This window comes from Triturus cristatus, chromosome 4_2 (genome assembly GCF_964204655.1).
Source record: "Triturus cristatus chromosome 4_2, aTriCri1.1, whole genome shotgun sequence".
Lineage (NCBI taxonomy): Eukaryota > Metazoa > Chordata > Amphibia > Caudata > Salamandridae > Triturus > Triturus cristatus.
The window spans coordinates 651,098,397-651,125,483 of record NC_140586.1 but is presented as its reverse complement, the minus strand read 5'-3'; the positions used below and the strand labels follow the sequence as shown (position 1 = coordinate 651,125,483).

At 42.5% G+C, this 27,087-nt stretch overlaps 1 protein-coding gene across 1 annotated transcript in view; it reads left to right on the top strand.

The window, feature by feature from the left end:
- CACHD1 (cache domain containing 1) overlaps positions 1-27,087 on the top strand; it is a 355,333-nt gene that overhangs the window by 191,306 nt on the left and 136,940 nt on the right. The window contains exon 3 of the mRNA XM_085602381.1: positions 26,180-26,328. Coding sequence (XP_085458507.1) covers positions 26,180-26,328 — 149 coding nt within the window. The remainder of the gene's footprint in view (positions 1-26,179; positions 26,329-27,087) is intronic.

Genomic DNA, 27,087 nt, shown 5'->3' with positions numbered 1-27,087 from the left:
CAATTCGGGCAGTGTGGAATTGAGGTTATTTGAAGACGAAATCCTACAAGATAAAAATAACTCATATCATATGTGGGGGCCCTGAGGAAGTGGCAGGACAGTAGTGGCAACAAAGAGTGACACCTATTTGCAAGCAAACTAAAAGCAAGACCGGTGTGAGGAAAAAATAGAAGAGGTGCAACACACTGATGAAAGACAAGAGAGTCCTAACTAGGGCATTCAGGACCTTGTAGTCAGACCACTATAATAAAGAGTGACAATACATATCTGGAATAACCTCTGGTACTTGAACACACTGGACAGTTGGGACTTCCCGCTGAGGTGGAGAAGGAAGGGATCATTATTGTAAAGCAGACAAGCGCGCGCCTCGTGCTGAAAGGTAAAAAAAGAAAAAGCGTGCAGGCTGCAGCGGGAGAGAGAGGCGGAGGGGTGCACCCGCGAATGGTGCGCGTGTGCTGGGGAGAGCAGTCTGCCCTTTTTCAAAGCACATACTCGTGCTTGTGGCGCGCCGCTGCGCACTCCCACAAGGCATATGCCGTCAAAAGCACGAGTATGTGCTTTGAAAAAGACCTGCATGACGGCTAAAGGTCTCCTAAGCAGCGCATGCGCGCTGCGTCGGTGAGACCTAAAAAGTTGGTATAAAATCACAATGGAGTGGAATGTCACTCAAGATAAACTTCCTTTAACTAAACATTGAACAATTGAGCAGCGCGGCAGATGTGTGGATATTTTTTTGATTAAGTCTTATTAGGCAACACCGATCATGCGTCGCTATTGTATATACACAGCAAAAGAAGGCACAGTTATGCACATGTTAAAACATATTTGGCTATCGGGTCTGTTTTTCAAGATTGCTTTATCTTCAGTAAGTTTGTGTGAGGAGGATGTACAGAAATCTACAGTTCTTAAGATAAAAGACCTAGTCAAATTAATGGCCAAACCTCCATGCTCTGTGATGCAGAACGGTGCAAAAGATTATTGTATCACACCGCCGTCTACAACCACACTGAAGATCTACTCTGTTCACGCTAGGCGAACGATTTTTAAACTAAGACTTGGCCAAGTTCCACTAAAAAAGTTCTTGCTGCGTGGTACAAGGAAGGAGATGTGCCCACCATGTAGCCTTAATGCATGTTTTACTGTTTTCTGAAACTTTAACTGTTAATTAACATTGTAATATTTATGACTCTCAGAGAACAACAAGTAAGAAATGTGAAGAACTCTCTTGAGTGTAAGAGCTCTGCAAAAAATATTTTTTGTTGCACTGTAGGAAAATGCTTCAATGCTGAAATGCTAAATGTATGTTTTTAGTAATTTGAAACGGGTATCTGTTTTAATTTTGTGTGACTACATGCCCGCATGTTGCAAAACATAAATGCAATTGAAAATGATGGTCTTAGAAGATTACGTAAAATGAATATAAATTAAATGTGAAACAGATTGCATTATTGTTTTACACCTTGCTGTAAGAGTGGCCCAGTACCTAGAACGGATTGGTGTATTCCATTATCAAGGTCAGAAGCAAACCATGGGTGACTGAAATCTGCAGCACACCAACTGAGACATGGCTGCTTGAGACCCTGGGTTCAGTAACTGTTCCTAAACTGTACTGTTAATATACTCATGGTGCATTGGCAATTTATTTAACTAAATGCTATTTTTAATTGACAATAGGTTTATTTTTAACTTGTTTTGTAATAAAAAAAAAAAAACCCAAGCATGAGTTCTTTATAAATTCGAACGATGGTAAGGTTGATAGGAGATGACAATCAGCAATGGGCTAATCTATAAGCAGGGTGGGCGTAGAATAAAAAGAAAGGCTGATGTAAGGGTCATAGTTGAAGTAAGGTATTGGGTTAGGCTTTAGTTTGGAGTTAGGGTAGAGGTTAGGTCAGTGGGTAAATCGAGGTCAGGACACGGGCACTTCTGACTATTTTTATTTAAAAATGATATTCATGCAAATCACAGCATTTTTACCAGGACAGTTATAGGTCAACGTTTTTGCCTTCAGCATTTTTTTGTACCTTTCCTTTCTTACCCACAACCTTTTTTTCACCTTTTGGAACTAGTCTCTTCTACATCACTCAGAAGGGCTCTGACTGAGACCCTGCATGTGTTGGTCATTTGGATTTCAGACTACCCCTTCCTTCACTCAATCCCCTATGCCCACCTGTAGTCATCTTATTGCTTTACCAACTCCTTTAATAGTCCATATGAACCCTAAGCTGTCGTACCGGGCTCCTCCAATCTTAATCCTTCAAAATTAGCATTAAAAGCATACATTTGGATGTTTGAGCAGTGTATGTGGACTCCCAGTTAAACCCCTCGCTGCTGTAACCTACCAGTAAGTGCTTTAAAACAGAGCCGTGCAACCTTGGTCTTTTGTTAAAATACATTTTCAAATACTCTACAGGACCAAATGGATAACCGAGTAAAGAGGCCTTCATAGTGAACTGTTGAAGCATGGTCTGCAGTAGCTAGGGATGGCTTAATCATGCAGTGTTCCTTTGGACATTTTAAGAATTTCTGAAGAGTAATCACTTTTCTTGCCAGACATTAGTGTAGCCCTTACTACCCCAACCCTTCTATCTTTCGCTCAAGGGCTCTCGGGACTAAAGATTGTCTGCAGAGATTCCTTTCCCTTTAGGTGGAACTGAATGTGTCTGAGCTTGTGATGTTTTTTAAAAGTGCCCTTCCCTTGCTGAGAACAACTGCAGGTCCCCACGTGTGACAAAACAGATCCAGCCGGTCCACTTGGTGTTTTTAGAGTCCCGATACTACATCTTTCCCCTGAATATGTTAAAAAACGCCCTTATCGTGGGTGGTGTATTTGATGCCTGTTGTACTCCCTCTGGAAAAGAATAGGGGGTGGGGGGGATATTTCAGAAAAATTGTGTCCACCTAGATCTTCTGCTTCGAACTGAGTGTCATATGAGACCTCACCCTTTAGCAAACCTCACAACCCTCAGGTCCGGCCCCAATGACTACAGTAAATAATCAGGGATTAGGATAGTGAGAGTAGGGCAACACCTGATATCCCTGGATCTTCCTCCTGCAGGGCCGTACAAACTGTTGTGCTGTCTGCGGCTTTCCTAAGCAGTTGGTACGCCATGACATAGGGATATGAAGATTATTCTCATCGGCTCAACAGTGCGTGGCCTATTGGTGTACATTAAAAAAAACTTTCTTATGAATCCCACTCTATCTTTGACAGAGGATTAAGCTGTAGCGACTCGTAAACCAGGACATGTCAAGATCCAGTTTGGCTTGCTGGCAGGGCTAAGGTTCTCCACTCACAAATCACTTGATATGTCAATGTCTAGTGCATAGACTCACCCACAGAATTGGGGGCCCAATTGGGATGTCCCAGCTCACTTGCCCTCTTGTCCTTTTTCTGGAGACCAAGGTATGTGTTGTGAATGGTTCGGGCTGCTGTATTGTCTGGTGTCGTTGGAAGGCCAAGTCACTTCCTGGGAAATACAAACCACCACTGGTGGCTCAGGATGACCCCCATCACTCACCTGTCCTATTCCTGGGCTTCCCTTTCGGTTGTGTCCCACCCACTACGGCACACAGGACCTCCCAGGTTGACACACCGCAAAGTGCTAAGTACCATTCTGAGAGATGTCTTCACTGCTAGTGCTGCAGCATAGAGCACTCTTCCACCTTTCATAGTATTCTGCCTTAGACAGTCTTTAGGAGCCCACAGAGTCACCCTGCCAATTTGATACTGATTTTCTGTACACTTGAAGCCAGGCCACACCCACAGTTTCTCGTGTCAGAATTTGATTGTCACCGAAAGAAGCCAACAGGTCAGTCACCCTGCTAATAATGCAATTCACTTCTGTATGTGAACCATAACGCTCACCTAAGCATTTGCTCTGTAGTGCAGGACGTAGTTTTGTAGGATGGTTGAAACAGGCAGTGTTATAGGACTTAATTGTGGTGACTTCAGCAGGCTACAATGATCTCAAGGTGAATCCAAACTGTTGCTGCCTCCCACGTGACCAGTAAAGCAGCCCTTGCCTTCCTTAGCAAACTATACTGACTTCAAAGTAAGCCCCTGCTGTTCAGGGATCATTGGAAACTGAGAATGTACCTCTTTTTGTGTAGTCACCCCCATTTGTTTGGACTGATGGTAGTAGATTTTGAACTCTGCACTGGGGCACTGTTTTGTAGGCCTCAAGGTATGTAACAAATAATGGCTAACTCCTAAATGTCAAATTTAACTTCAGTAAAAACACAGTATATGCTATAAGAAATGCACAAATGTCAGGGAAAGGTTAAGAGATCTATGGACTTTATACAAGACTGACAAAGGAACCCCAACATCGCCTACTTTTATAAACTGGTTCCTGCAACTTTTAAACCTTAAGGTAAACCTGTCAAAATATCCCCTTTATGACAGAAAAGAACCCTGCTTTTAAAAATTAAATAAGTCACCCCTAAGTAGGCATTGTAGCCCTTAAGGTAGTGTGCCCAGTATTTAAAAGGGATATGTGCAAGAATTTAATGTAACCACACTCCTACAGTGACTAGCCCACAAAAGCTATTTACAGTTTAAAGTAATGTGGCTCTCCTTTGAGGAAAAAAACTTCAGTTCAGAATGAAATCATAACCCTGTATCTGAGATCTGGGACAAGCTACTGTAATAATTTAAACACTATTTTGTATGTTTATTAAAAATCAATTCAGTGAAGAAGACGGATTTTTAATAATTATTTTAAAAAATAACTTTTCCTAAAGTTACATTTTGCCTGCTTGAGCCTGCAATAGGCTAATTGCCATTTGCCTGCTGGCAGATGGCCCTGATAGTGCTTCCCCCTAATGGGGTGTTAAAGCTGGAACAATGGCGTAGGCCTTTTTACAGACAGACCTGGGTGTAAGGTATAGGACAGATTACAGCTAAAGGAGGACTGCTGGGGAGGGCCCAGAAACGTCATTAACTTGAAAGGGGCCAAGGTGTGAGGAACGCCTATTTATAGTGAAGTGTAAGTGCAGACCTGGAGGAAGAGAAACTTTTTGTTGCCTAGGCCCTGTTAAGCCAGCTTGGCACCAGCCCAGTAGAAAAAGGGAGCTGGGTTCAAAACAAACTTGGTGTAGCTGAAGAAAAGGCGAATGGTCATTTCCCTAAACACACCCCTGGCTGGCACACAAGCTCCTTTTCGGGGCAAAAAGATTCTGCCATGATGAATTTGCCTCAGTATAGTCCACTGTGGGGTAGTTTGCAGTATGGCCAAATGATGTGCTACAAATGTAGTAAGGGTTGCCCCTTGGGACTTTTTCTTCTTGATTAGGATGTCCAGCAATCATCTCCCCGGCTCCCTGGCAAGTGAAACCTACAGAGCTGGCACCTCATCTACAGCTCATCACAATACTCACTGACCCTACGGAAGAACAGAGAGGATTATAATTGTTGTTTAAGACTTTTGTGCAGGCCTGAAGGGTGGGACCAGCTGTCACTTGTACCCAGGACTAAGAAGTGGGCTCCATGGATCAGTGGGCTTCCCTCCTGGGTGGCTACAAGGACACAATAAGCTGCAAGAGTACTTTTTCCTGAAGTGTCCTGCTTCCCAGTATCGGCTGGATCCTACTGGTGGCCTCTGCCAGAGTGAGTTATAGATGTGAAAAAGAGGAACTTCTCCAGAAACTCCAAAAAGTTGGATCTTAGCAAATCTTAGAACTTCCAAGACCTCTGCAGCATCAGTGGGACCTCACAGCACAGATGTCTGATTTCGAAGTGACTATATAGAGAACAGCTTCAGGGTGGGCCACAGGAGTATTTTGAGTTCCATAAAAAAGATTTAAGTCCGATGTAGAAATCTTGATTAAGAGAAGGCATGAAAAATATCTGCCTGACACAATGACTTTGAACCACTCAGTGCTTTTCCAGCCTACACCTATACCTACAGCTTCAGTAGGTAATTGTTCATTGTCTATCTGGCTTTGGGAGGACTTCAGCGGATACAACCTGCAACCTTGCCATGCTAGAAGAATTCAACTTCCATTTCAGAGACTAAGTCAGAAGGTAAAATCTTTGACGGGGGCAAACCTGTGTGGTGTATTTGCCCTGAGCTCCATCACGGTCAGCCTGAAATCTAATTAGTTTTCAATCAAACATGAACCGTGACTAATGATTTGCGCTTTACTTTTTGTTGGTGTTTTTTACATTAAATATTTAAAAATTCATATCTCCAGTTCCCTCCCCTTCTTGTATTTGTGTAGTTTTGGTGGTATTTTACTCATTGCTTTTTTCTCTATTTTTCCAAGATGGTTGTGGGATTTTTTTTTTTTTGTATTTTGACTTTTTAACTATTTTGATCACAGTCTTCTCCATGCTATAGCTGCCAAGGGGTTGAGCCCAGGTTTAAAATATTGAAGCCTTATTCCTTGTGGTGCACTTCCATCTGCCCCAATTTATAATCCGCTTTGTTACAGGGATTTTAAATAAAGCCCTTGTATCCAAGGTATTCTAAGGCCTTGAACAAACACCCCGTTTGCTTCAGTAGAGAAATCTTCTGTGGCCTCAAAGCTAACCCTGTCCACAAAAACTGATAAACACAGGCTGGTTACGCACTGCCTTTTTAACTACCCCTTAAGTCTCTGGTGCCAAACAGGTCACCATCAGTCATTTTTTAATGCTGGTGTCCAGTACCTCACCTTCTTGACAACGACTGAAAGATTTGTAAGCAGCTATCACATGCTGTCATCTGCAAGTTATTGCTGCAGCTTAGAATTCCACAGCACACTGTGACCACCTTGGTTACCAGCAAGGCCTGGTAGGTAACTTAAGGACCCAAGTCATTCATAAGAATGCCCGAATCAATCTGGACTATTTTTTTAACTTTAAAAACGGAAACAAAAGCCATGACTGCTTAAGGAATTTCTAAGGATACAGGGTGTACCGTAGCTGCATCAGCCATATCGAATAGCAACAGAACACGTGTTAGTTGCTTGCCAGTCCTAATAGCATGAGGGCACAGACTTGCAGCGTTGACTTATCAGAGAACAGCGGAAAACACTCTGACTGCTCCAGTCACCGCCAAGGACACAGAAGAAACTGGCTTATTCACTCTTTGCTGATAATAGTAGGACAAACCCTGCTTCTGCCATACTTAAGGGTGCCTGAACAAACAGCAACTGCTTCAGTAATACTCGAGAGCAACAGAATAGACACACAGCTGCAGGCATCCCAGAAGATCTCTGCATTCAACAGTTGCCCTGTCATACTTCTGACTTTGTATGTAGACGTGACCATGTAGTACCTCTCTGATCACCACTATCAGCACACTTATTGATCTGACTCCTCTGTCACTGGCTGATTGGTTCTGGAGTTCTGTGATCAGATAGCCCCTTACACCTGAGATATTTATTGCACAATTGTTTTTAGGGTGCTTTGCTGGGTTGGGTGCACTTCTGCGGTCCTGATGATGACCCATAGATTACTTCCATAGGGTCGGAACGAAACACCAATGGAAAACAAAGCAGACTAAAAGTTAAAATATATCTGATTCATGCCCATTGGACATTGTTTACTCTTGCTCATATGTGATTGAACTAGGAATCAGCCTACGGTACTTTTCCCTGCATTTTTGTGTTTGCTACACTTTTTGAACATTTTGCACTTAGTGCAAGGGAATTGGGCTAACACTAACAGTCATGCTAAAGGAGAGCAAAGGCAACCAATGCTGCCTTAGTCACACTGAAGGAGAACAACAGACCGAACCCCGGCTGCCTCAGTCTTACGTAAGGAGCGCAGAAGGAACTGCTAGAGCAGATTTGGATGGTTCCCGCTTCTCCTTCCACTTGGACCGTCTGATTGATTGAGAAAAAAGGGAGTCAAAATTCAATTAAACAAATGAAAATGTATGCAACCAATTTGGCTACACAAGGAAGACTAGGAATCGGGGATAAAGTTTAGTTGATTTATTACAAATTAGCAATTAGTCCAGAATGTGTGCAAGTCATGATAATGTCGAACAGATACAGAATAAATTTCGGAGTTGTTCGGCCTTTGAAGTAGAAAGCATGTGACAAAGCAATCACAAAGATACAGAGTTACAAACAATATTCGTTTTTTCTTAAAGAACCCCCGATTCTCCTCATTAAGCATGAATAAGCTTTAAAGTCATCAAGTTAAAAGTCCAAGCAAAATTTAGAGCAGTTGCGGGCATCTACTCTGCGCTCTACATTAGGCTAGGGACAGTTCTAGACATGGGTCTCTAAAGAATCAGGAGCATGAAGGAAAGGTGTCCGAATGCTTCTGTAGAAGTATTCCAAGAAGAAAATAAGTGATCGCATAAAGCCACACTCAGGAAGGAATAAGGGAAGCAGCGAGGTCCGTACCTCCCAAAGTCCAAAGGGAATCTGCTCTACAGTGAACTGTGTGAACATCAGGATGGAGGGAATACGTGAGATTCAGATGGTGTTATCTTGATCACACCATCATCATCCAATGAGAAAACGGCGTTCAGGTGCTTTGCAACATTGCTCCTCTGTCCCATCACCTCATGCTAGGACCACAGTTCTCAACCTTGAGCAACTTGCCACTCTTGGTACGGGATGAGCAGGAGGCACATTTTCCTGTTTCATATTAATGGTAGCATAGCTGGGCCTGTATTTCTAAAACATGAAGAGGTCTTTTTCACATTTTGCTTGCAATAACGTTCTTCCTTGCAGGTGCCTTCTCAAGGATTCTTTAGCAAGAGTTAGGAGACCACTGTATTGGAGATAGGAAGAATAGGAAAGGATTATTGGCAAGAATGTGATGATCGAACATGTCACATTCTTAACCTGTTCGATCATCACATTATAGCCAATAATCCTTTCCTAGCCTCCCTATCTCTAATAGGGTTTGCACGTTTAAAATGTGGCTAGAAGTGCACTTGCGATTTACAAATGAATACAAACATTATTAATAAATCAAGACTAAATTCAAATTATTCATTCAGTAACTTTCATGTTAATCGTTTAGCAACTTTACTGTAATTCAAAATATGCAAATGTAAAAGTAAACGAGAACTAAATGTTCTACTTTTTATGAAAACATTAGTGTACACGTTTGTAAATGATTCAGTTTCTACAGGGAACAGATTTCTAGAGAGAGGATGGTTTTAATTGGGCCTACATGTTACATTTCTCGATAAAATATTAAGGCACATATATGTTGTCAAGTACACGTAAATAATGCATTTTCATTGACATATAAGGGAGGAGCCACAACTACGCCGCTGTCTCAGTCCTCTTGGAGCACAGCAGAACAAAACCAGCCTGTTAGTCAGAGCAGACCGCGTAGAACACAGTACGACTGCTTCAGTCATCCCTAGTGACAGAGGTAACTGCTGCTGGCTTCAGTCAGACCTGAGAACTGCAGGTAATCCCCGCCTTGTAGTGCATACCAAGGTCTGGCCGAGTGATGCACCCTCCATCACTGCAGTTCAAAATGGCGAAGGGCATGCTTCCCTCTCGTGACCGCCTGCCCTTGAATACCCCATTCGATACACATTTTTAAGGATTACAGACTCTTCTCTTGAAATGAGCCACAGCACAGATGGGATCTATGTGGGGAAACTGGTTTCATGCGCACTGGTTAGGAAAGATCTTAACCAACATGCGCAGTGAGATGGTATCTGCAATTTGGGTAACTGAAAAAGGGAAAAACGGGTCTACGCTGTGATTCCGGTTTACCAACTTGAAATGGCAGTGATAATTTGGCAATCGAAATTCGGCAACAAATGCTTTTGGATGCCTTGCAGTGTGGGGCTGTATCACATTTAAATACATTGTTTATGGATTACCACACCCTTCCTTTATGTTCTATATCTTTTCTTGTGTTGCTTTTCCCCGCGGATTCATATTGGTGTTGGCGGCAGGACCAGATCTCTTTGTTAAAAGGTACTACACATGAATAAGCACAACATGCATGCCCAGCTGCTCCGTACACAAGCATTGCAACACTGACGTGTTATAAATACGGGATGACTTTATTGTCCAAGTAAAATACGTGCATATTACAACATTTTTACAAAAAGTTTGATACATCCAGCAGCCGCCAGAATCTTTCAGCACCAACTGGTTTGGATGTTTGAATAAAGTGCAGACATATTACATAATAAAATGAACCACAGAACAAGTTGGACAGACCTCAAAGTCCTCATACACACACATCACTTAACACCATTTAGTTGGCGAAGCTTTACTGTCTCAACAGCAGAACATGCCCGACCGCATCGCATGCTGAAGAGCACAACACAGCACCAAGGACATTGAGTCGGCCAAGTGTTGCTGCCATTAATGTTCACACCACTGAGTACACAAAGATTCCCAACAGAATGTTAATTTAAAAAAAAAAAATTTATTAGCGCAGCTCAACATCTACAAAGACGGACATATGGTTCATTTGACACAATGTGTAAGCTGTAAATGTGACAGTCCGCAAATCATTACAGCATCAATATACACCCACCTATGTCTGTTTTGTTACCCTTTTCGTTAGTCCCAATACTAACCCGCCACCCACCCACCATCCCCTGCCTCTCCCCTAACAACCATAAGAAAGCCGCTAATTTACTCGAATGTCGTGCAGAGGCATATCTTACTCAATTCCAATATCTTCATCACCCCGCCTCCCCCGAAACAGAAATACCCATTTAGATGGTGAACCAAACCTTTCCAATAAACCTACACCAGCCAATATATAATATACATCAAAGCAATCACCGCGTACATTAGTAATCGGGGGAATCTATGGAGGGCGCTAGTCTCTAGAGTGCACCTTTTAGGTTTCCAGCATTGCAGTCCCATCGATGTGCAATATAATTTTTCTGCAATCCTACTCGTTCTTCTCGATGCTTACTCCCCGCCTCCAGACAGGTCATAGATACATGAAAAAAAAAATTATGGTGGGGGAAGGGGGTGGGTTGTGGTTCTTCCTGTTCATTGTGACATTGTGTTTTTCTAAGTGAAATACAAATCTCACTGCTACTTTATCCAATCTAGGTGCAGAAAAAAGCCTAATGTAAAGGCTTCAATTAAATCGAGCTCCCCACATCCCTTAATTTGCACTAGTTATGTTTTTTGTTGTTAATTTACCGAACAAGGTCTGTGTAGTTTTGTAGGTGTGTCCGTGCATGTTGTGTGTGCCTATAAAATTTTTCTTATTTAGCTATGCTGCACAGCATCGGAGATTTAAATAGTTATCAGGAGCTTTAAATGTATTTGGATGCTTTTAAGTGGGGGTGACGGTAAATTAAATAGAAGGACTATGTAACCTTTAAAAAATTACTATTGACAACAGAAATCATAGTAGTGTTCCATGCAATGTGACATTTTTTTAAGTTCTTAACTTCACTAGATGGCTTCTTAAAGTCCGGAAAGAGGTTGGCCATTGCCTCCAAAATGCACCCGCTGCCACAGGCAGTATGGCTTGTAAATAAATAAATTGGAAAAAATAAAATGTTGACTGCCTCGAAAGAGTCACGGAATCCGTGACTAGTAGCCAGTAGCCTCCTCAGGGGCAACTCCATGGAATAACACTTTCCTCCCAGGAGTTTCACTGCATTGATAACAAAGACTCACTGAACACATTGCACGGTGTACACTGAGCCTGGAGGTTGGCGGGGGTAGAACTGCACAGTGCATGAATTTTGCAGCCCAGGAACCAAACGCTGAAGCAGCGGGGAGAACAGGTCGCTCTACCTGGTTGGGCACGACGCGGCCTGTCATGGCCCCCTGTGCCTTGGTTGCACCACCACCTCTACTTCCTTGTTTTCATTGCACTCATCTATCATATGACACCAGCCGACACCCAGGACACTGTTTCCGAGTTATAGTTACCTTAGTGCACAAGTTATAGTTACTTGAGATAACAGTAACTGATTAATGTAAGCAGTTTTGTTCATTTAAAACAGTATGGTTTAAATGATATTTTCACCCAACTATAACCTTTGGTTAATTCAAAGAATATATATATATATATCTTGTCTGTAGCCTAAACATGTGTACGCCTTTAATGTTTTAGGTCTCGCCTACGCAGCGCACATACGCTGCTTAGGAGGACCTTTAGCCATCGCTCTGCTCATTTTTAAGCACACACTCGTGCTTGTGGCGGCATCCACCTTGCTGGAGTGAGCAGGGGCGAGCCACAAGCACGAGTGCACTGCTTGAAAATGAACAGACTGCGCGCGCACGCACCACTCCCGGGCTTGTTCCTTCCATGCAGTTACCAGCAACATGAGCGCGCGTGCGCACCACTCCCTGCCGGGCTTGTCCTTTCTTGCGGCGGTCTTCTACTTTTGTTTTCCCTCTGTATCTCCCAGTCTCCATTTCCATATATTTCTTTCCTCCAAGTGTTCACACTTTTTCTCTCCCTCCTCTTCCAATCCTTTCCACACTCGCTCTATTTCTCTCCCTTCAGTTTCTCGTGTCGCTCTCACCGCTCGCACATACTCCACCCACCCCTTAATCAGTACTCAGTCAGCACCTAATCTACTTAGACACAAGACACAGCACTCTTGTTCCATGAACTGAAGACCCAGCACTCTCTCAGGACTGACTGAATACTGCACAATGCCGTTGCTACGCTGATTAGTTTGTCCTTGCTATACCTCGGCTGGGTACGAGCCAGACCCCCGCACCCACCTCCCGGTGAAAACTGATTACCTTTCCTCCTAAGAACGAATATTTACTCAACTTTCAGTCAGTACTGAACGTTTTCTGTGTGCTTCCTGCCTGAACAGAATCCTTAGCGCTCCTTCGACCTGCCCTGGGGTGACGGGGCCTGCCTTTGACAAATACTAGAATACGCAGCATTTTTACCTCTTAGTTATTACACAGGGGAACAAAAGGGGTTTGCTGAAGTGCCACGTATTGGCTAGATTTTACACTTGGTCAAATGGTGCAAAACGAACAAGCGCTTTGCTCCCAGCTTACATAATTATATTGAGGCAAACCGGTATTTTGTCAGACGCAATGTTTGTTGCACATGGGGGAAAAAAAGAGAGTGAGTCCGTATCCTGTACCTCTCACCCTCCTGTTCTCACCTCTCCCTGCATCTCTTGCATCCCGCATTTCCTACCGTCCCATCGCTGCCCTCCTCCCTGTTTCTGTGCCAGGGCGTCCTTCTCCCACCACCTCTCTCCCCACAAATCTCCTTCATACCCTTCTGCATCTCTGCGCTTCCCCCCCCCACCAGCCTCTGGGCAGGCCCCCTGCTGTCTCTCGCTCTCTTCTCTTCATATGTCTCGGTCACCACCTTGCAGTGTATTGTATGTAGTGTTTCAATAGCGCTTTCCTGCCCCTTGATGTTTACTCCTCTGTGTGACCCTCTACCCCTTCCCCACCCTCCTCCTCTTTCCCTCGACCACTACTGCCCCCCCCGTTTAAATTCTCACGCCCGTCCCTGATCTCGTCTCATCCGGAGTTCTCCTTTCCACTTCCTGCATCCTCATGTGTCTTTCTCTCTCTCTCTCTCTCTCTCTCTCTCTCTCTCTCTCTCTCTCTCGCTCGCTCGCTCGCTCTCTCTAAATCTCTCTCTCTTTCAATAAATCTCTCTCTATAAATCTCACACTTTAAATCGCTCTCTAAATATCGCTCTCTAAATCTCTCTCCCTAAATCGCTCTCTAAATCTCACTCTTTAAATTGTGGAGAAGTGTGGCTCAATGGTTAGAGCGGCAGGCCTCGATGCAGAGCACTGGTCCGGGACCAAGGTTCGATTCCCGTCGCGGCAGGGTCTCGGGCTATAAATTCCGCGGACCGGATATTCTCGCCTCAGTGCCTATTCTAATCATGGGTCCCACGCTGCAACTCTGGGCAATAGCTTGCTTAATCTCCACAACGGCCCCACAGCGCTGGGATGCCTGGCTTCACCCTGGGGATGCCCAGGAGTGGACATTTCACAGGGAAAAAGCCAGGAAGGGTTCCCTAGCGGTATGAGTACAGCGCCGAGAGACCCCGGACCGGGGTAGCTGTGTGCTATATAAGTACAAGCACATTTACATTTACATTTATATAAATCTCTCTCAATCTCTCTCTCAATCTCACTCTTTAAATCTCTCTAAATCTCTCTCTAAATCTCTTCAAACCTCTCTCTCTCTCTCTCTCTCTCTCTATATATATATATATATATATATATATATATATATATATATATATATAATCTCTCTCTCTCTCTCTCTGGTCGGTTGGCATGCTAGCTGTCTATTTGGGAGTAGGACGTAGCTGATACTCAACAGTTACTATGTAAACAAGAATTGGCATAGCCAATAGGTCTCGTTTTTGGGACCTTATAAGTGTTTAGTTATGCAGCACAATATCCTTGGTGCAACAACATCAACCGTTGCATGGCTAAACAATTATAAGGTCCCCAAGGCGAGAACTATTGACTATGCCGATGCTTGTTTATTTGTCTGATTTAATAACAGGCTGTGATGAGTAGAGACCCATATGATGTCATGGAATAACGGTGTGGATAGCGATTTCCCAGAAGGACCTATGGAGCATTCAGGCGTGAGAATGGTCTCTGGCACACATCCACAGTAACACTAGACGGGGGTTTTAAATGAGTTTGTTTTTCCAAAAGGGTCAAACAATGTCACCCTGGTGTCAATAGTCTGCCCTGATGGCATTCCCCACCAAACTAAGTGTCGGGGATGGCGCTAGCCTTGCAGCTTATGGAAAGTAACAGCTGGGGGGTATCGGGAGCGCGTGGGGTGATGTGTTTGCAGTCCGGCCTGTCATCAGGTGACTGATCACCCGGCCTGGGCTCAGCTCTGACACCCGACACCGCCTGCCAATGGGATCTTTGACAACATGCTGAAAGCATTTCATATTTCAACATTGAGGCAAAGGTCCTATTCTAAGTAAGCTTGCGGAAAATTGTTCATTTTATTTTACGACTATCGCTCAGTTTATCTTAAAAGCAACACTGTTAGCAGATGTTTTAAACAGTCTTCCGTATTTCCGTTATCCCACTTTCGATATAAGTTGGCATTAATCGATTATTTCAATAAATCGTGCAGTGAGCTGTGTATTCAGTTTAAACGTCCTCGTGCATTCAGTTTCTAGAAACAACCATGGGCATTCTGTGTCAGCTATTCTGATTGGATTGCAAATGGCTTCTGTTTTTCGTATTGTATTCATTGACGGTGACCTAAAGGTACAGCATGCCTCGTAAGAAGCAATATCGCCACTTTTCATTTTGACATAGTCTGTCCTTTAGTGCAGCTATGGTGAAATGTATCTAGAGAAGAGAAATCGGGCATCGTGTCCTAGTTACCCCGTCTAGGCAGGAACGGTGCTTACATTAAGGCTAGTCCCACACTGCTATCATTCAGATAACAAATAAAAACGTGGCTCTTCAAGCAATAAGCTTTCTCCAGCTTTCGGTTTAGCCTTCCAGTACATAGCGCCGAGAGACACCTACGGGTATTTGCGCGCTTTATAAATTGTTAAAATAAATTAAAAAAAATACTGCAGTGCATCTTGTTGTAGAAAACCTTAAGACATGAGCACGTTGGCCCAGGGGGCATCCCCTCCCCACCCGCGGGATTAATCTGTGCTGGTGTTTGCAAGTGCTGGAAATCTGTGGGTGAATGCTACTTAATTTTCATTACCAACCTTTGATCCAGAACAAGAGAAAAAAAGAAGAAAGGATGAGAAATAGAAAGATTGGAAAACCGTGATCTAAGGAGAAAGCGGAGATCAAAATGAACCTGCATGAGGGCTAAAGACACTGGAAGTGTAGGGAGGTGGATGTAAAAGGCATGCTGGGGAATCAAATGCAGGCCGCTTTGGTTTTCGCCAAACACTGCACTCGGCAGTGCCAGTGTTAGACTCCTGATACAAATGTGCTGCTGTTCTTTAGTTTAAGTAGTTTAGTTTAGTAGTAGTTTGACAGATAATGTCACAAAGAGGAGCTACTTCATCAGCTCTAACTTGTACAAGTCAATTTCTTATTTTTGCTAAAGGTTTACAAAATATGGTATTGATAACAGGATAACATCCAAGAGAAATGGAGTGAGCCATTGAGACAAACGTTTAGATATTTCAGTACTCCACAGATCCCATCGACGCATGGCACCACCAGTTGGGATAGCATTGTGTAAAGTACTTCTATGATAGTAAAACAGAATATTAGACAATAAGAACAAACATCAATAATGATAGTACATTTATGAGAACAAAACTGTGCTCATGCGAGTTAGTAGTCTAATTTCAGCAGGTGAAATGTAGGCAGTTGGGTGCCCGCATCTCTGCCATTATCTTTGTTGAATAAGCCTAGTGGTGTATGCGAGCAGACTCCCTCTCTGATGCTATTAAGCACTTGAGATCTGTTTCTGGCTGGGGTACAGATCGCAGATCACAGAATCTGATAGAAAAATTGCTCTACGAGTAACATGGGCCACTTCAGAGTAATCTCTCCAAGAACAGTTGTTTGCAATTTCTCTTAATATGATTACCCACTAATGGCCACTTTTCGGCGAAGTGTTGGACTCGTTTACCTCTAATGCTAGCTTCCCAGGAGTGGTTTGGTGGCACCCTTCCATATGGCGGAGGTCATGCGAGGAGCGCCTCAGTTAAACCCAGAACAAACATAGAAGATGTGCATGGTCTGCAATGGCAGCTGCTCTAGGGCCAGACGCGCTTACACTAGTCCCTGGGATGCCTGGAGTTGCCTAATAGGCCATAGCCAACGCTTGACTGGCCGTACCTTTAATGAAACTCTCAGCTTTGCATTTTTACGATTGTATCCAACATTTGTAATAGGGAAAAGTAAACCAGAACACAATGTGAACTATAACCCACGCCTGGCTCAGCGTCTCAGCTTTTGAACTCATAGCCTCCATTGTTGAATACAAATAAAATACAACAGTGTTGGTTTAAGCTAAGGTGTTGTGAGAAAGAGCTCAAATCAGAGTGTAGCTTTCCACATTTGGGATGCAGGGTATTTTGTCATTCTTTTAGAGGGACACTCAGGAGCATATGCAAGTGACCTAACCGGAAGTACATTTGCTTCCCACCCTGAAGAGAAGGAGGGGGCTATTGCCTGCTTTGTGGATTTTCATGCGGCACTCAATACGGTGATCCACACCATCCTGTGGCTGAAGCTAAAGCCCTGGTAATCTTGCCTGGCTTCTTATTTCTAATTCAGAAGCTGCGTGAGGACGAGACAGACAGACAGCAATCCATGGAAATACAGCTGTTGGATTGAAAGAAAGGTGCATTGTGTACTAGTTTCCTGACATGCTTGAAGTTTTGGTTATCACAAGAACCTTCCTGACTGAGGTGTATTCTTCATAAATAAATTTATCAATTACCACCAAAAACCAGATCATTTCAGGCCAGACCTCTCAAAGAAGACTACTCCTTCTTGTCACTTGGAACACAAGAAGAGTATGAACATTGTCAAAATTTTTCTAGGAATAGTTCTACGCCGTGCCATTTTCTAGAATTTATTTCATACTAATTTGGAAATGGATCATTCGAGAACAGTAACCCACCATAGCAGCATGGAAAATACTCAACTGTGTTTGAGTCCTTGTCAGTGACCCCTTCAGTTGAGGCATGCAAAGGTAAACGTGTCCACATGGCTTGGCATGGATATCCTGTGGTGATGGTTGGCACTGCAGTTAACCTTTCATGATTGGAAGGGACAGTGTTGAATAAGAGCTCCATGTCTCCGGTCTGGTTCAGAGCAGAGGCCCTGTGTCTTAGAGCTTTAGGCTCATCCAAGACATATGAGGGGTACCTTTCCCGTGTAAATGTTTTCTGAGGACTAACCCTTGATCGTGAAGTATCTATTGTAGGGGCTGCTTTCACGAACTGAGTACAGCTGACTGGTCCTGGATGTCCCAAACTCCTAATATTCTAAGTAAACTTTTTTAAAATTAATTATGACATTGTCTAGTCATGGTCTGGTAATCCTGTGTATTTAGATAAATGAAATTGAATAAATTGATGAGCGTTCAATCACTTACTTCAGATATGTGTTTTGTTGAAGATAATAGTCTTATTGGCCCATATGCTAAAGTTCGCAGCCATTGGCAACTAGTGGACTTTTCTACCCAATTCAGAATTGGAGTGACTGTTATAAATGCATATTGGATAGCTCCTTAAAGACAAAAAAAAGGGGCGCTGAGACCTGGCTGGCAGTGATTGGCTGTGTATCTGTAGTATGAAGCCCAGGCACCTGGTCTTCCACATATTGCTTGTTTGTCCACTTCTAAGACCTTACAGATTTCGAGGTGGTTGAATCTTTAGCATTGTCAAAAACTACAGTCACAAAACGTTTGTAAAACGGCTTTACGTGATCCGTTGTTCTGACAAAAATCTAATGTGTTGATGTTGAATTGTTTGTGTGGCAGATCTGTCTAGTAAATTTCTTTCTTTTTGTATTAAAGAATAAAAAAGAGAAAGCACTAAGGGTTAGGCCTAGATGCTGTGAGAGATGCCCTTCTCTGCTGTTGGATTAGCATTCAAGGTTTCTCATTACTTTATGAAGCGAATCTACACATCTATGTGTTGGCAATAAATCATTTAACAAAACCAATTAAGAATAATTGTACCAGTTTTGTAATGGCAACGAAGTTCCCTGTTCATGTGAAGATCCTTGGAGACTTGTAATTGTGCCACATCCTTTGATGGGAGCAATTCTAGCAAAGCGCCCCTATCTGCGCCAATCCCATTAATCTCCCACCAGGGAATACATTATGATGAAGTGCCCGGTTAATAACGCTCCTGAAATAAAATTGTTAGACCACCCACACAGAAAATTTACTTTTGGAAGAAGATAGAAGAATTACTCCACGGAATAGCCAACTAGGTGATAAATGAGGGAATATGTTCGTTTGTGGTAGTTAAATTTAAGGCTTCCCTTTTACTACTTACATTAGCACAATACAGAATAAAGTTACTCCTTAATATGAAGCAATGACAGTCTGCACAGTTCGGGAGCCGTGCATATGTAGGAGATAGTCCTCTGATTCTAAGAGAGCTGAAATGTTCGGATTGATGCTGCTTGCAGCACGGTGCAACAACCAGGTAATGTACTACTGTCGCTGTCCCGTCTACAGAAGGCCTTTGAACCACAGGTACATCATTAGGTCTCGCCTGACCCAGCGCATTCGCTGGTCTGGCGAGACTTATTGAGAGGGCTCCAAAAAGTGCTACCAGGCCAGCCTAGAGCTACAGTGCATGTGCGCGTGCCGCTTTGCATAGCCAATAGGTCTAGTTTTTCAAGCTACTCCCAATACAAAAAGTATGGACTGAATAAAAACACATATTTGGGAATAGCTTCTTCCTTGCCTACTAATACAACCATCAGGAAAGGGAATTATTTCCTCTCTTAACAAATTTAACTGTAAAAATAGGGACTCAAATATTCTGACTTCAAAATTTTATATGGATATGCGGGGTGAAATAGAATTTGTCCAGGGTGCCTTTATCATGAATGATTGAATACATGACTTATAGAAGAGTGCCTAAACCCCCTTCCTTCAGAGTTCAGGGCACCATTTACAACGTTAACCATTTTTTCTTTCATTTCTCCATCTGGATTTATCTCTTAAATGCGATGTTTCATTGCTATATTCTTACGTTCATATTTATTCGGTTTACAAAAACATTTTTAAAAACGTGCCACAAGTATCTGGTATTCTTCTTGTGCATAGGCCATTCACGCCATTTAAGCGATCATTAAAACCCTCATAAACATCACGTTTAAGAAACATACCATTATTAAACAAGCATTTGAATGCAATAGGTCTCGCATTGCCAAGGGTTTAAGCTATTGGTATTGTAAATGACAATGCCTTTTATGTATCTGTTTTGATAATTAACACACAAATAAAAGCCATTGTCCCATACAAGGCCATAGCTCAAACTCCTGTAAATGCGAGACCTATTTCATGTCAAAGAAGCAGCCACCATTGACCCAGGCTGCATGGAAAGCGAAAGCGCGCAAGCCGTGATGAACGTTGCAGGAAAGCATGCCCTGCCTGCAGTAGGAGAAACTCATTTAAGAAAATAGTGCTTACAGACTAAATAAGACACGCCATGTAACAACAGAAGTAAAAGGGACAGTCCTCATGGACAAATGAAGACAAGGCGGTACTAAGCAGGGACTAACAAGCCTATTGATGAATTAGGAGCTAGCAGTTCCAAAGGAAATTGACACATGCCAATTAAAAATATGGGAGAAGAGTGGGCAGAGCTACAAGTCCATACTCTAATACAGCATGCCTCGCAGAGCAGCACATGCGCTGCCCAGGCTCGACCTAAAAACCTATAACCTCCCTGCTAGGACACACACACACAACCTAGTTTCATCTGCGTTGCTTCTGCGGTTGTTCTTCGTCCTCCATTAGTTTCACCAGACTGAATCATAGACAGAACTGTTGGAAAACTGATCAGTTGCCACGACCAAAACGCCACTAGTCACTTTTCTTGAAAATGTCTCTTCATTTTCGTGCTTGCATCCAGCGTTCTTATTGGACAAACTGACAATCGGAGACAGACCCCGTTCTCTAAAAGCCCTCCCATGATCACAGTTTTGTTGCAAGTTGCTCTTTTTTGATCAACTACCTTGACTTCCTTTTTCAAAATGTTATCTTGTTCAGTTTTGTTTTTTTATGATGTGATGACCACTGATGTTGCTAATGGTTTTTGTTGTGGCATTTCCCTTCTGCTCATTCCTCTCTTTCGGTCATTAAACTTTGATTCTTGTCATGCCACTCACTTCTTAACAACAGTTTGGTCCATACCATGACTCTTGAGTGCTTTTTAGGTCTCGCCTGACCCAGCGCATGCGCTTGTCTGGCAAGACTTATTGAGAGGGCTCCAAAAAGTGCTACCAGGCCAGCCTAGAGCTACAGTGCATGTGCGTGGGCACCGCGCTTTACCGCGATTACTTTCACTTTCACAACCGGTTTGCATAGCCAATAGGTCTCGCTTTTGGGACCTTATAAGTATTTAGTTATGCAACTGTTGCATAGCTAAACACTTATAAGGTCCCAAAGGTGAGACCTATTGGCTATGCCAATGCTTGTTGTTTCCATGTATGCATGCCTGCCTGTCATTGCATTTTAAAATGTCATATATAGGCTTCGCAGCCTCTGCATGGATTTTCATTAGTTTGTGGGTTACAGCTTACCCTACCTACTTAATCTGATTTGCTTTTATTCAATGTTCGTGTTCATTCTTTTTCAATAATATCATTTAATGTTTGCCCGTTATTTTGGTTGCGTGGCCTTTTCGTAAAGAGCCACTAACCACCCATAGCTGCTTAGAAACCTCAGTGTGGCCAGCATTGGCTCCATCTCTTGCTAGCAGATCGAGTGACAGTGCAAGCAAATCTTCATAAGTTTGCCTTGGATCTGAAAGAAACCCTGTGGGAGTGGAGAATAACATCAGATCCAATAACTCTAGTTCAGTGCATGCAGAATATGTTGAAGAACCTTTGTACGTCTGCTCACCGACTGTAGAAGAAATTCAATACAAATTATTGCACTTCAAACACAGTGCAGGGACCGGTCTACAAAAAAGTAAAAAAGTTGTCTTGTGATGAATTAAATATTTACGTCTTGGATCACCTTAAAAAAGATGGTTTCAGTTCCTGCAAAAAAAATACATGTATATATAGCTTCAGGCCTCCCTCCCCACCAAGATTCACCTGCCTCTGCCCTCTTCGGCTTCTGAAAAACAGAAAGACTATTCCCATCTACCTCTTTCTTCAAAAACTAATTCCGCGCTTGCTTATATGTTCTTGACACCATTGATGCTCCCTCTCTTAGTAATGCTTTTGTTGTACTGTGGAAAGTCTCTGTTCCAGCAGGTTAAGAAGCCATATATATTTTCAATAAGATTTTATTCGTTTTCAGGAAAACAAAATCAAACCCCTAACCATGAACCCATCAACAATGGTTTCAAATGTTCCAAATTCCTTTTATATTTAACAGCCCTGTATAGGCATCTCCCTCCCTCCCAGGTGAAGCACAAAAGCAGTCCTTGGAATTTAGTGTACATTCTCAATCGTGCCCTCTTCATGATATCTTGCACTTGGTTGATTACTGGAGTTACTTTACCCATCTTGTGACCTAATCATCAAGATGAAGAGATCATAGAGCTTTGGGGCAGCTATAGACATGGTTTCTGTCCTTGAAGTTCTCAGCCAGAGCGTGCCACTGACTATTGTATTTATGGCCCAGATTGTTGAGTTCCCAAGTTATTTTCCAGTCCTCATTCAGCATGTGCTTGATATCTGGCAGTCGGGGATTGGGTATAATGGCAGCTGGGTCTGATCGCAGTAGGTATCCCAGCACTCCTCTAATGTGGCTGAGGATTTCCTTCCAAAAGAGAGGCAGAAGTGGGCACTCCCACCAAACATGAAGTGTGTGTGCTATCTTGCTGCATCCACTCTAACATAGGCCATCTATATGGTAATACATCTGTTTTAGCTCATAGGGTATAACTTGGCACTCCATCATAATTGTATACATCAGTACCCTGCCCTCTTTCTGTAAGCTTCTACAAAGAGATGGGATGTCAGCCCAAAGCTTCTGCTATTGATGTATGGTGACCGTTCACTCCAGACAGTCATGCCATTTTTCATAAATGGCCATTCCAAGGCAGTCCCCATATCTAGGCGAGCAACATACGGGAAATAGGGCTGTGAGGAGTTTATCAAGAAATTCTTAAAATAAATTAATAAACAAAAACGGTGATGTGCTGTTACATGCAGTTTTTTGCCTACTATTTATTTTATCTGGAAATAATATTATGCAAATGCAATAAAAACTGTAATGTTTATAAATTAATGATTTAAAAGTGTGTTTAAATATGGTATAATAAAGGTATTTTATAATCAGCCTTCCACTATTGGTATTGTGTTGGAGAACTGTATAGATGTATCTACATATTTATTTTATTTATTAAGCGGGAAATAAGCATTTCTTATAGCAAAGTTTAATATGTTGTCCAAAAGAAGGAACAAGTATCATGCAAGCCCAACTAGAAAGCAGTTGTAGTAATCCAGGTTCCTCATACCTATTATGCAAAGTCGTGTTTTCGCTGCATGAAAGGTGGTGTGGGCACAGATTTTATAGACATTAAAACTTTGTATTTGGCAAGAGTGTCTGGGAAATGTGGGTTTCCTGGGTCATAGCGTGGTTGAAACATAAAAATGTTTCTGGCCAAACGTGTAGGAATGAGTTTCAGGGGGAGGAGGACCAAATTGGAGTCTGCAGATTCAAGGCTTCTTCCTTGGCACGGAAGAAACAATTTTCTGTGTTGGAGAAGTTTTACTGAAGGGAATGGATTGCTAACCTGTGACCACTGGTTGTGGGCCCAGGATTGAGCCTTGAGGAACACTGATTGTCAGTGGTGTTGGGCTACAGTACGATAAGCACCATGAGACCGAAGAGGAGCAATCGGAGATAGGAGGATGGCTATTCGAGTGGTTGGTTACTTATGTCCAATGTGGAGAGTGTCGAGAGCAGAGCAGCGTTGTTGGCTGTAACGAATGCAACAATAAGTTTAGGGAGTGTTAGTTAAGAAGACCGGTTTAACTGTGCGCTGATGTGATGCTGCTGGACGTGTGGCAAAGTGAAGTTTAATTGGAGCGTAGCAGCATAAAACCAGTTTGGAGAAGGTTAATTAAGTTATGAGTAGTGAGAGGCGCGATTAGGCTGTTAAAATCTGAACATTCCAAGATTTTCGAGAAGAATGAAATGATGATAGTTTGAGTAGATGGATCAACAGTGGGTTTCTTGATTAAGGACAGGGCAATAGCGGGTTTGAAGCATTGAGGGCAGATACTGGAGCTCAGACCAATTAGTTCTGGGCCAAAGGATATGGTGTGTGATGAGAGAGGACGAGGTTTGACTTAGTGGCTAAAAGTTTCAAGCGTGGTTGGATAGTAATGAGTTTAGTTGGAGATATCTGGGAGGACAAATGAGTTTGGAGATAGTAATGTTAATGGAGGTAGAAGGTGGTGGGTATGGCTGGGGCTGCTATGAAGGAGTAAGGTGGTTTTAATGTTCCTGATTTTACAAGCAAGATAAGCTGCGAATCTGCAGCTGATCGTGGGTGCAAAGTGAGAGCGATGCAAGGTGGTTAGAGAAGGCTGTGGATAGTGTAAGCAAGTTGCTGTGGATGGTATTGTAGGGAGGTGATAAGATTGTGCGAGTATGCTTATATAGTAGTGTTAAATGTGGCGTTAATGTACCGCAAGGCCAGTTCGTAGTCTTCTAGATGTTCATTGGCTTTTATTTTTCCATTTGCAAAGGAGCACACCCTTTTTGTTTTCTAGGAATTAGTATGAGGAGAATTCCAAGGAGGAGGAGATGGAGTGGTTGTAGTGAAGGTACATGGGGTTCATGCCTGTTAATGATTGTGCTTATGGTGACACTAAAGTCGTTAAGTGAAGTGGAGTGAAGCAGAGAGTCAAAGCAGTTGTGCAGGTGGTAGTCAAAGAATGAGAGTAGAACACCAGGAGGGTACCTCCTTTAGGTATTTGGATGCTGCATGGTGAGTTTTTTTTTTGGGGGGGGGGGGTTGAATCAGTTGACAACTACAGGATGGCGTGGGCTGATGTGGATGGCTTAATGCTTGGCAGTGTGTGCTCAAGAGTTTAGTATAGAATCAAGTTTTTCCCCATGAATGTTAATCAGGAGACAACAAGTGTTCACAAGTAAATGAACTAAGAGAAATTGAAGATAGAGGGTCAAAAGGATGTTAGACACTAAACAGGTTTTTGAAATGAAGTACTCCTTATTGTGATTATTCCCAGCTTCTTTCTGCTTCCCCAGGGCATTTTAAACGCATGCCAATGTTTTACTTTTTCAACCTCTCCTGATCCTCGCAGTCTTTTCTCTGTGCTGGATCTGCTGATGCGGGAAGCTATTGTCCCTTTTTGGCACAAAAGTAATTTCTTCTGTTGGTAATTTTTTGAAAGGTATTAAAAATGCCCTCGTTTTCAAATGCATGGTTACAACAGGGTAGACATAATCAGATGTCCTTTTGTTTCTCATGAACGTGTCTTCTGCACAGTCGCTTCTATTCAATAATGTGCCGCTTCACTTCCATGATAAGCACCTAAGTCATGAATGTCCAGATCCCCATTCATAATTGCCTCCATTTCACTTTGAAGGCTTTGTTACTAAGTTACCCATGGGTTAGTTTAAAGTGAAAGCATAATAGAGTTGAATTGTTTGCCAGGGCATAATGGAAAACCTCCCCCCTCCTTAGGGGGAGTCTTCTGTACTTTACTCAACATTTTATGTTATTTCCAAAGTGTATTTGCTTACAGTTTCCCATATTATTGCCCTCTGTAAATTATATTTTTTAATCGCACCGCTACCCCTGGATGTCTCTTCCATCCCGTCCCTCCCAGAGCCTCCACAGGACCCAGATTTACCGGTTTTATTCCACCTTGCTAGACTTGCTTACCTCACTTCTGTTCCCGTCTATATCCCTCAGCACTTTAAAGCAGCCTAAGGTTACTTAAGCTCTCCACGTGTAGCCATCCTAACATAATGTGACAGGACTAGAAGCACACCATCTTTTAAACAAGCGCACCCACTGAGGTAATATGCTCCCGATCCTTTGAAATAATCCTCCAGGGCTTCATGAGGATCTATACAAATTACAAAACAATAGAGAAAATGGCAAAATTCACCTGATCATAGACTAAAGAGTTTTGGAGATCAATCGTACCCTTTCTAGTAATCCTTACTATGTTATGGGTCCCACTAGACACTTTATCTGACCTTGACCGGATTCAAAGGATATGTTTTGTTTTGTACCCTACTGCTTCCCTTTGTACACGTGACTTACATGCATTTATCTGTTTGTATAATTAACCTGATTTAATGTAAAGCGCTCTGATATCCGCAAGGATCTTGTTCGTGCTCTATAAAATCTTCAAAATAAATAAATAAGAAAACGTTAATTTGTATGGAAGCTCTTCTTAACCCTACATTATTGGTTTGCAGTTTAGTTAATTAAACAATTTTATCATTATTGACTCTTTAGAAATGTAGGGTTTAGGTTTGACCATGTTCTGGAGAAATATTGAGTGTGTTTCTTTTTAATGAATGCTCATCCTACTGCTGCAAGCTTTGGTTGTAGTAGGGGGAAATGTCTGAAGTCCATAAACCCACCAACTAAATTGTTGTTTTTCAGCTGGCAAAAAAGATCCGAGAGAAGTTCAACCGCTACTTGGATGTGGTGACTCGAAATAAGCAAGTGGTTGAGGCATCTTACACGGCACATCTTACCTCACCGCTGACTGCAATCCAGGACTGCTGTACAATTCCTCCCTCTATGATGGAGTATGTATTCACACACTTTATTTCTTAGTTTTAGTAGATGGGAAGTTAAGTAGTGGGCATGTTAACTGTAATTTCTTTCAAATATAAAACTAGTTGTTCTGTGTGTGCTGAGCATAGATAATTCCGTGTATGAGTAAATTTGATCTTTAATTAATTGGGTTGTGGTTGGGTGAATTTAGTAGAGCTAAAATAGATTTTATTATACAGGAGGAAAATTCCACCTAGGTTCACAAATTGTCTGGAGGGTTTTTCCCCAGAGTGTGACCATCTGTATATTGAACATTTATTATTCCTAAGAGTGAAAGCCCAGGCTTTTTTGTCAGAATGCAGTATAGTAACCATTTATGCTCACAGTGAAGTTGTGGGAAGTCTTCAGCAAAACATCTGACAAAAATGAACTATGTAAGTGTATACAATGACTAATAGCTTCTGCATTGAACATCAATGAACAGTTGCCATGACTTAATTGACCCACAAATTAAGGGATTCTTCCTTCCATCCACTATCTCAGAAGGTTTGAGGTTATGTTCAGCTTTGTGTGGCTGATGTTACCTTGTGAAGTGTGGGCTAAGTGTATGCCCTGTGTCGTGCAGTCGACACTGCCTGTGTGCTGAGCGAGGCTTAGATGGTTCATTGCAAAGTAGGTGAATAGAGGCCCAATCCCAAAATTGTTTTTGCTCAGGAATGTTTTATTTTTATGCAAACCACGCACCAGGTGTAGATCACAGTGACCCTTAAGATGGGTTGACTACACTATTG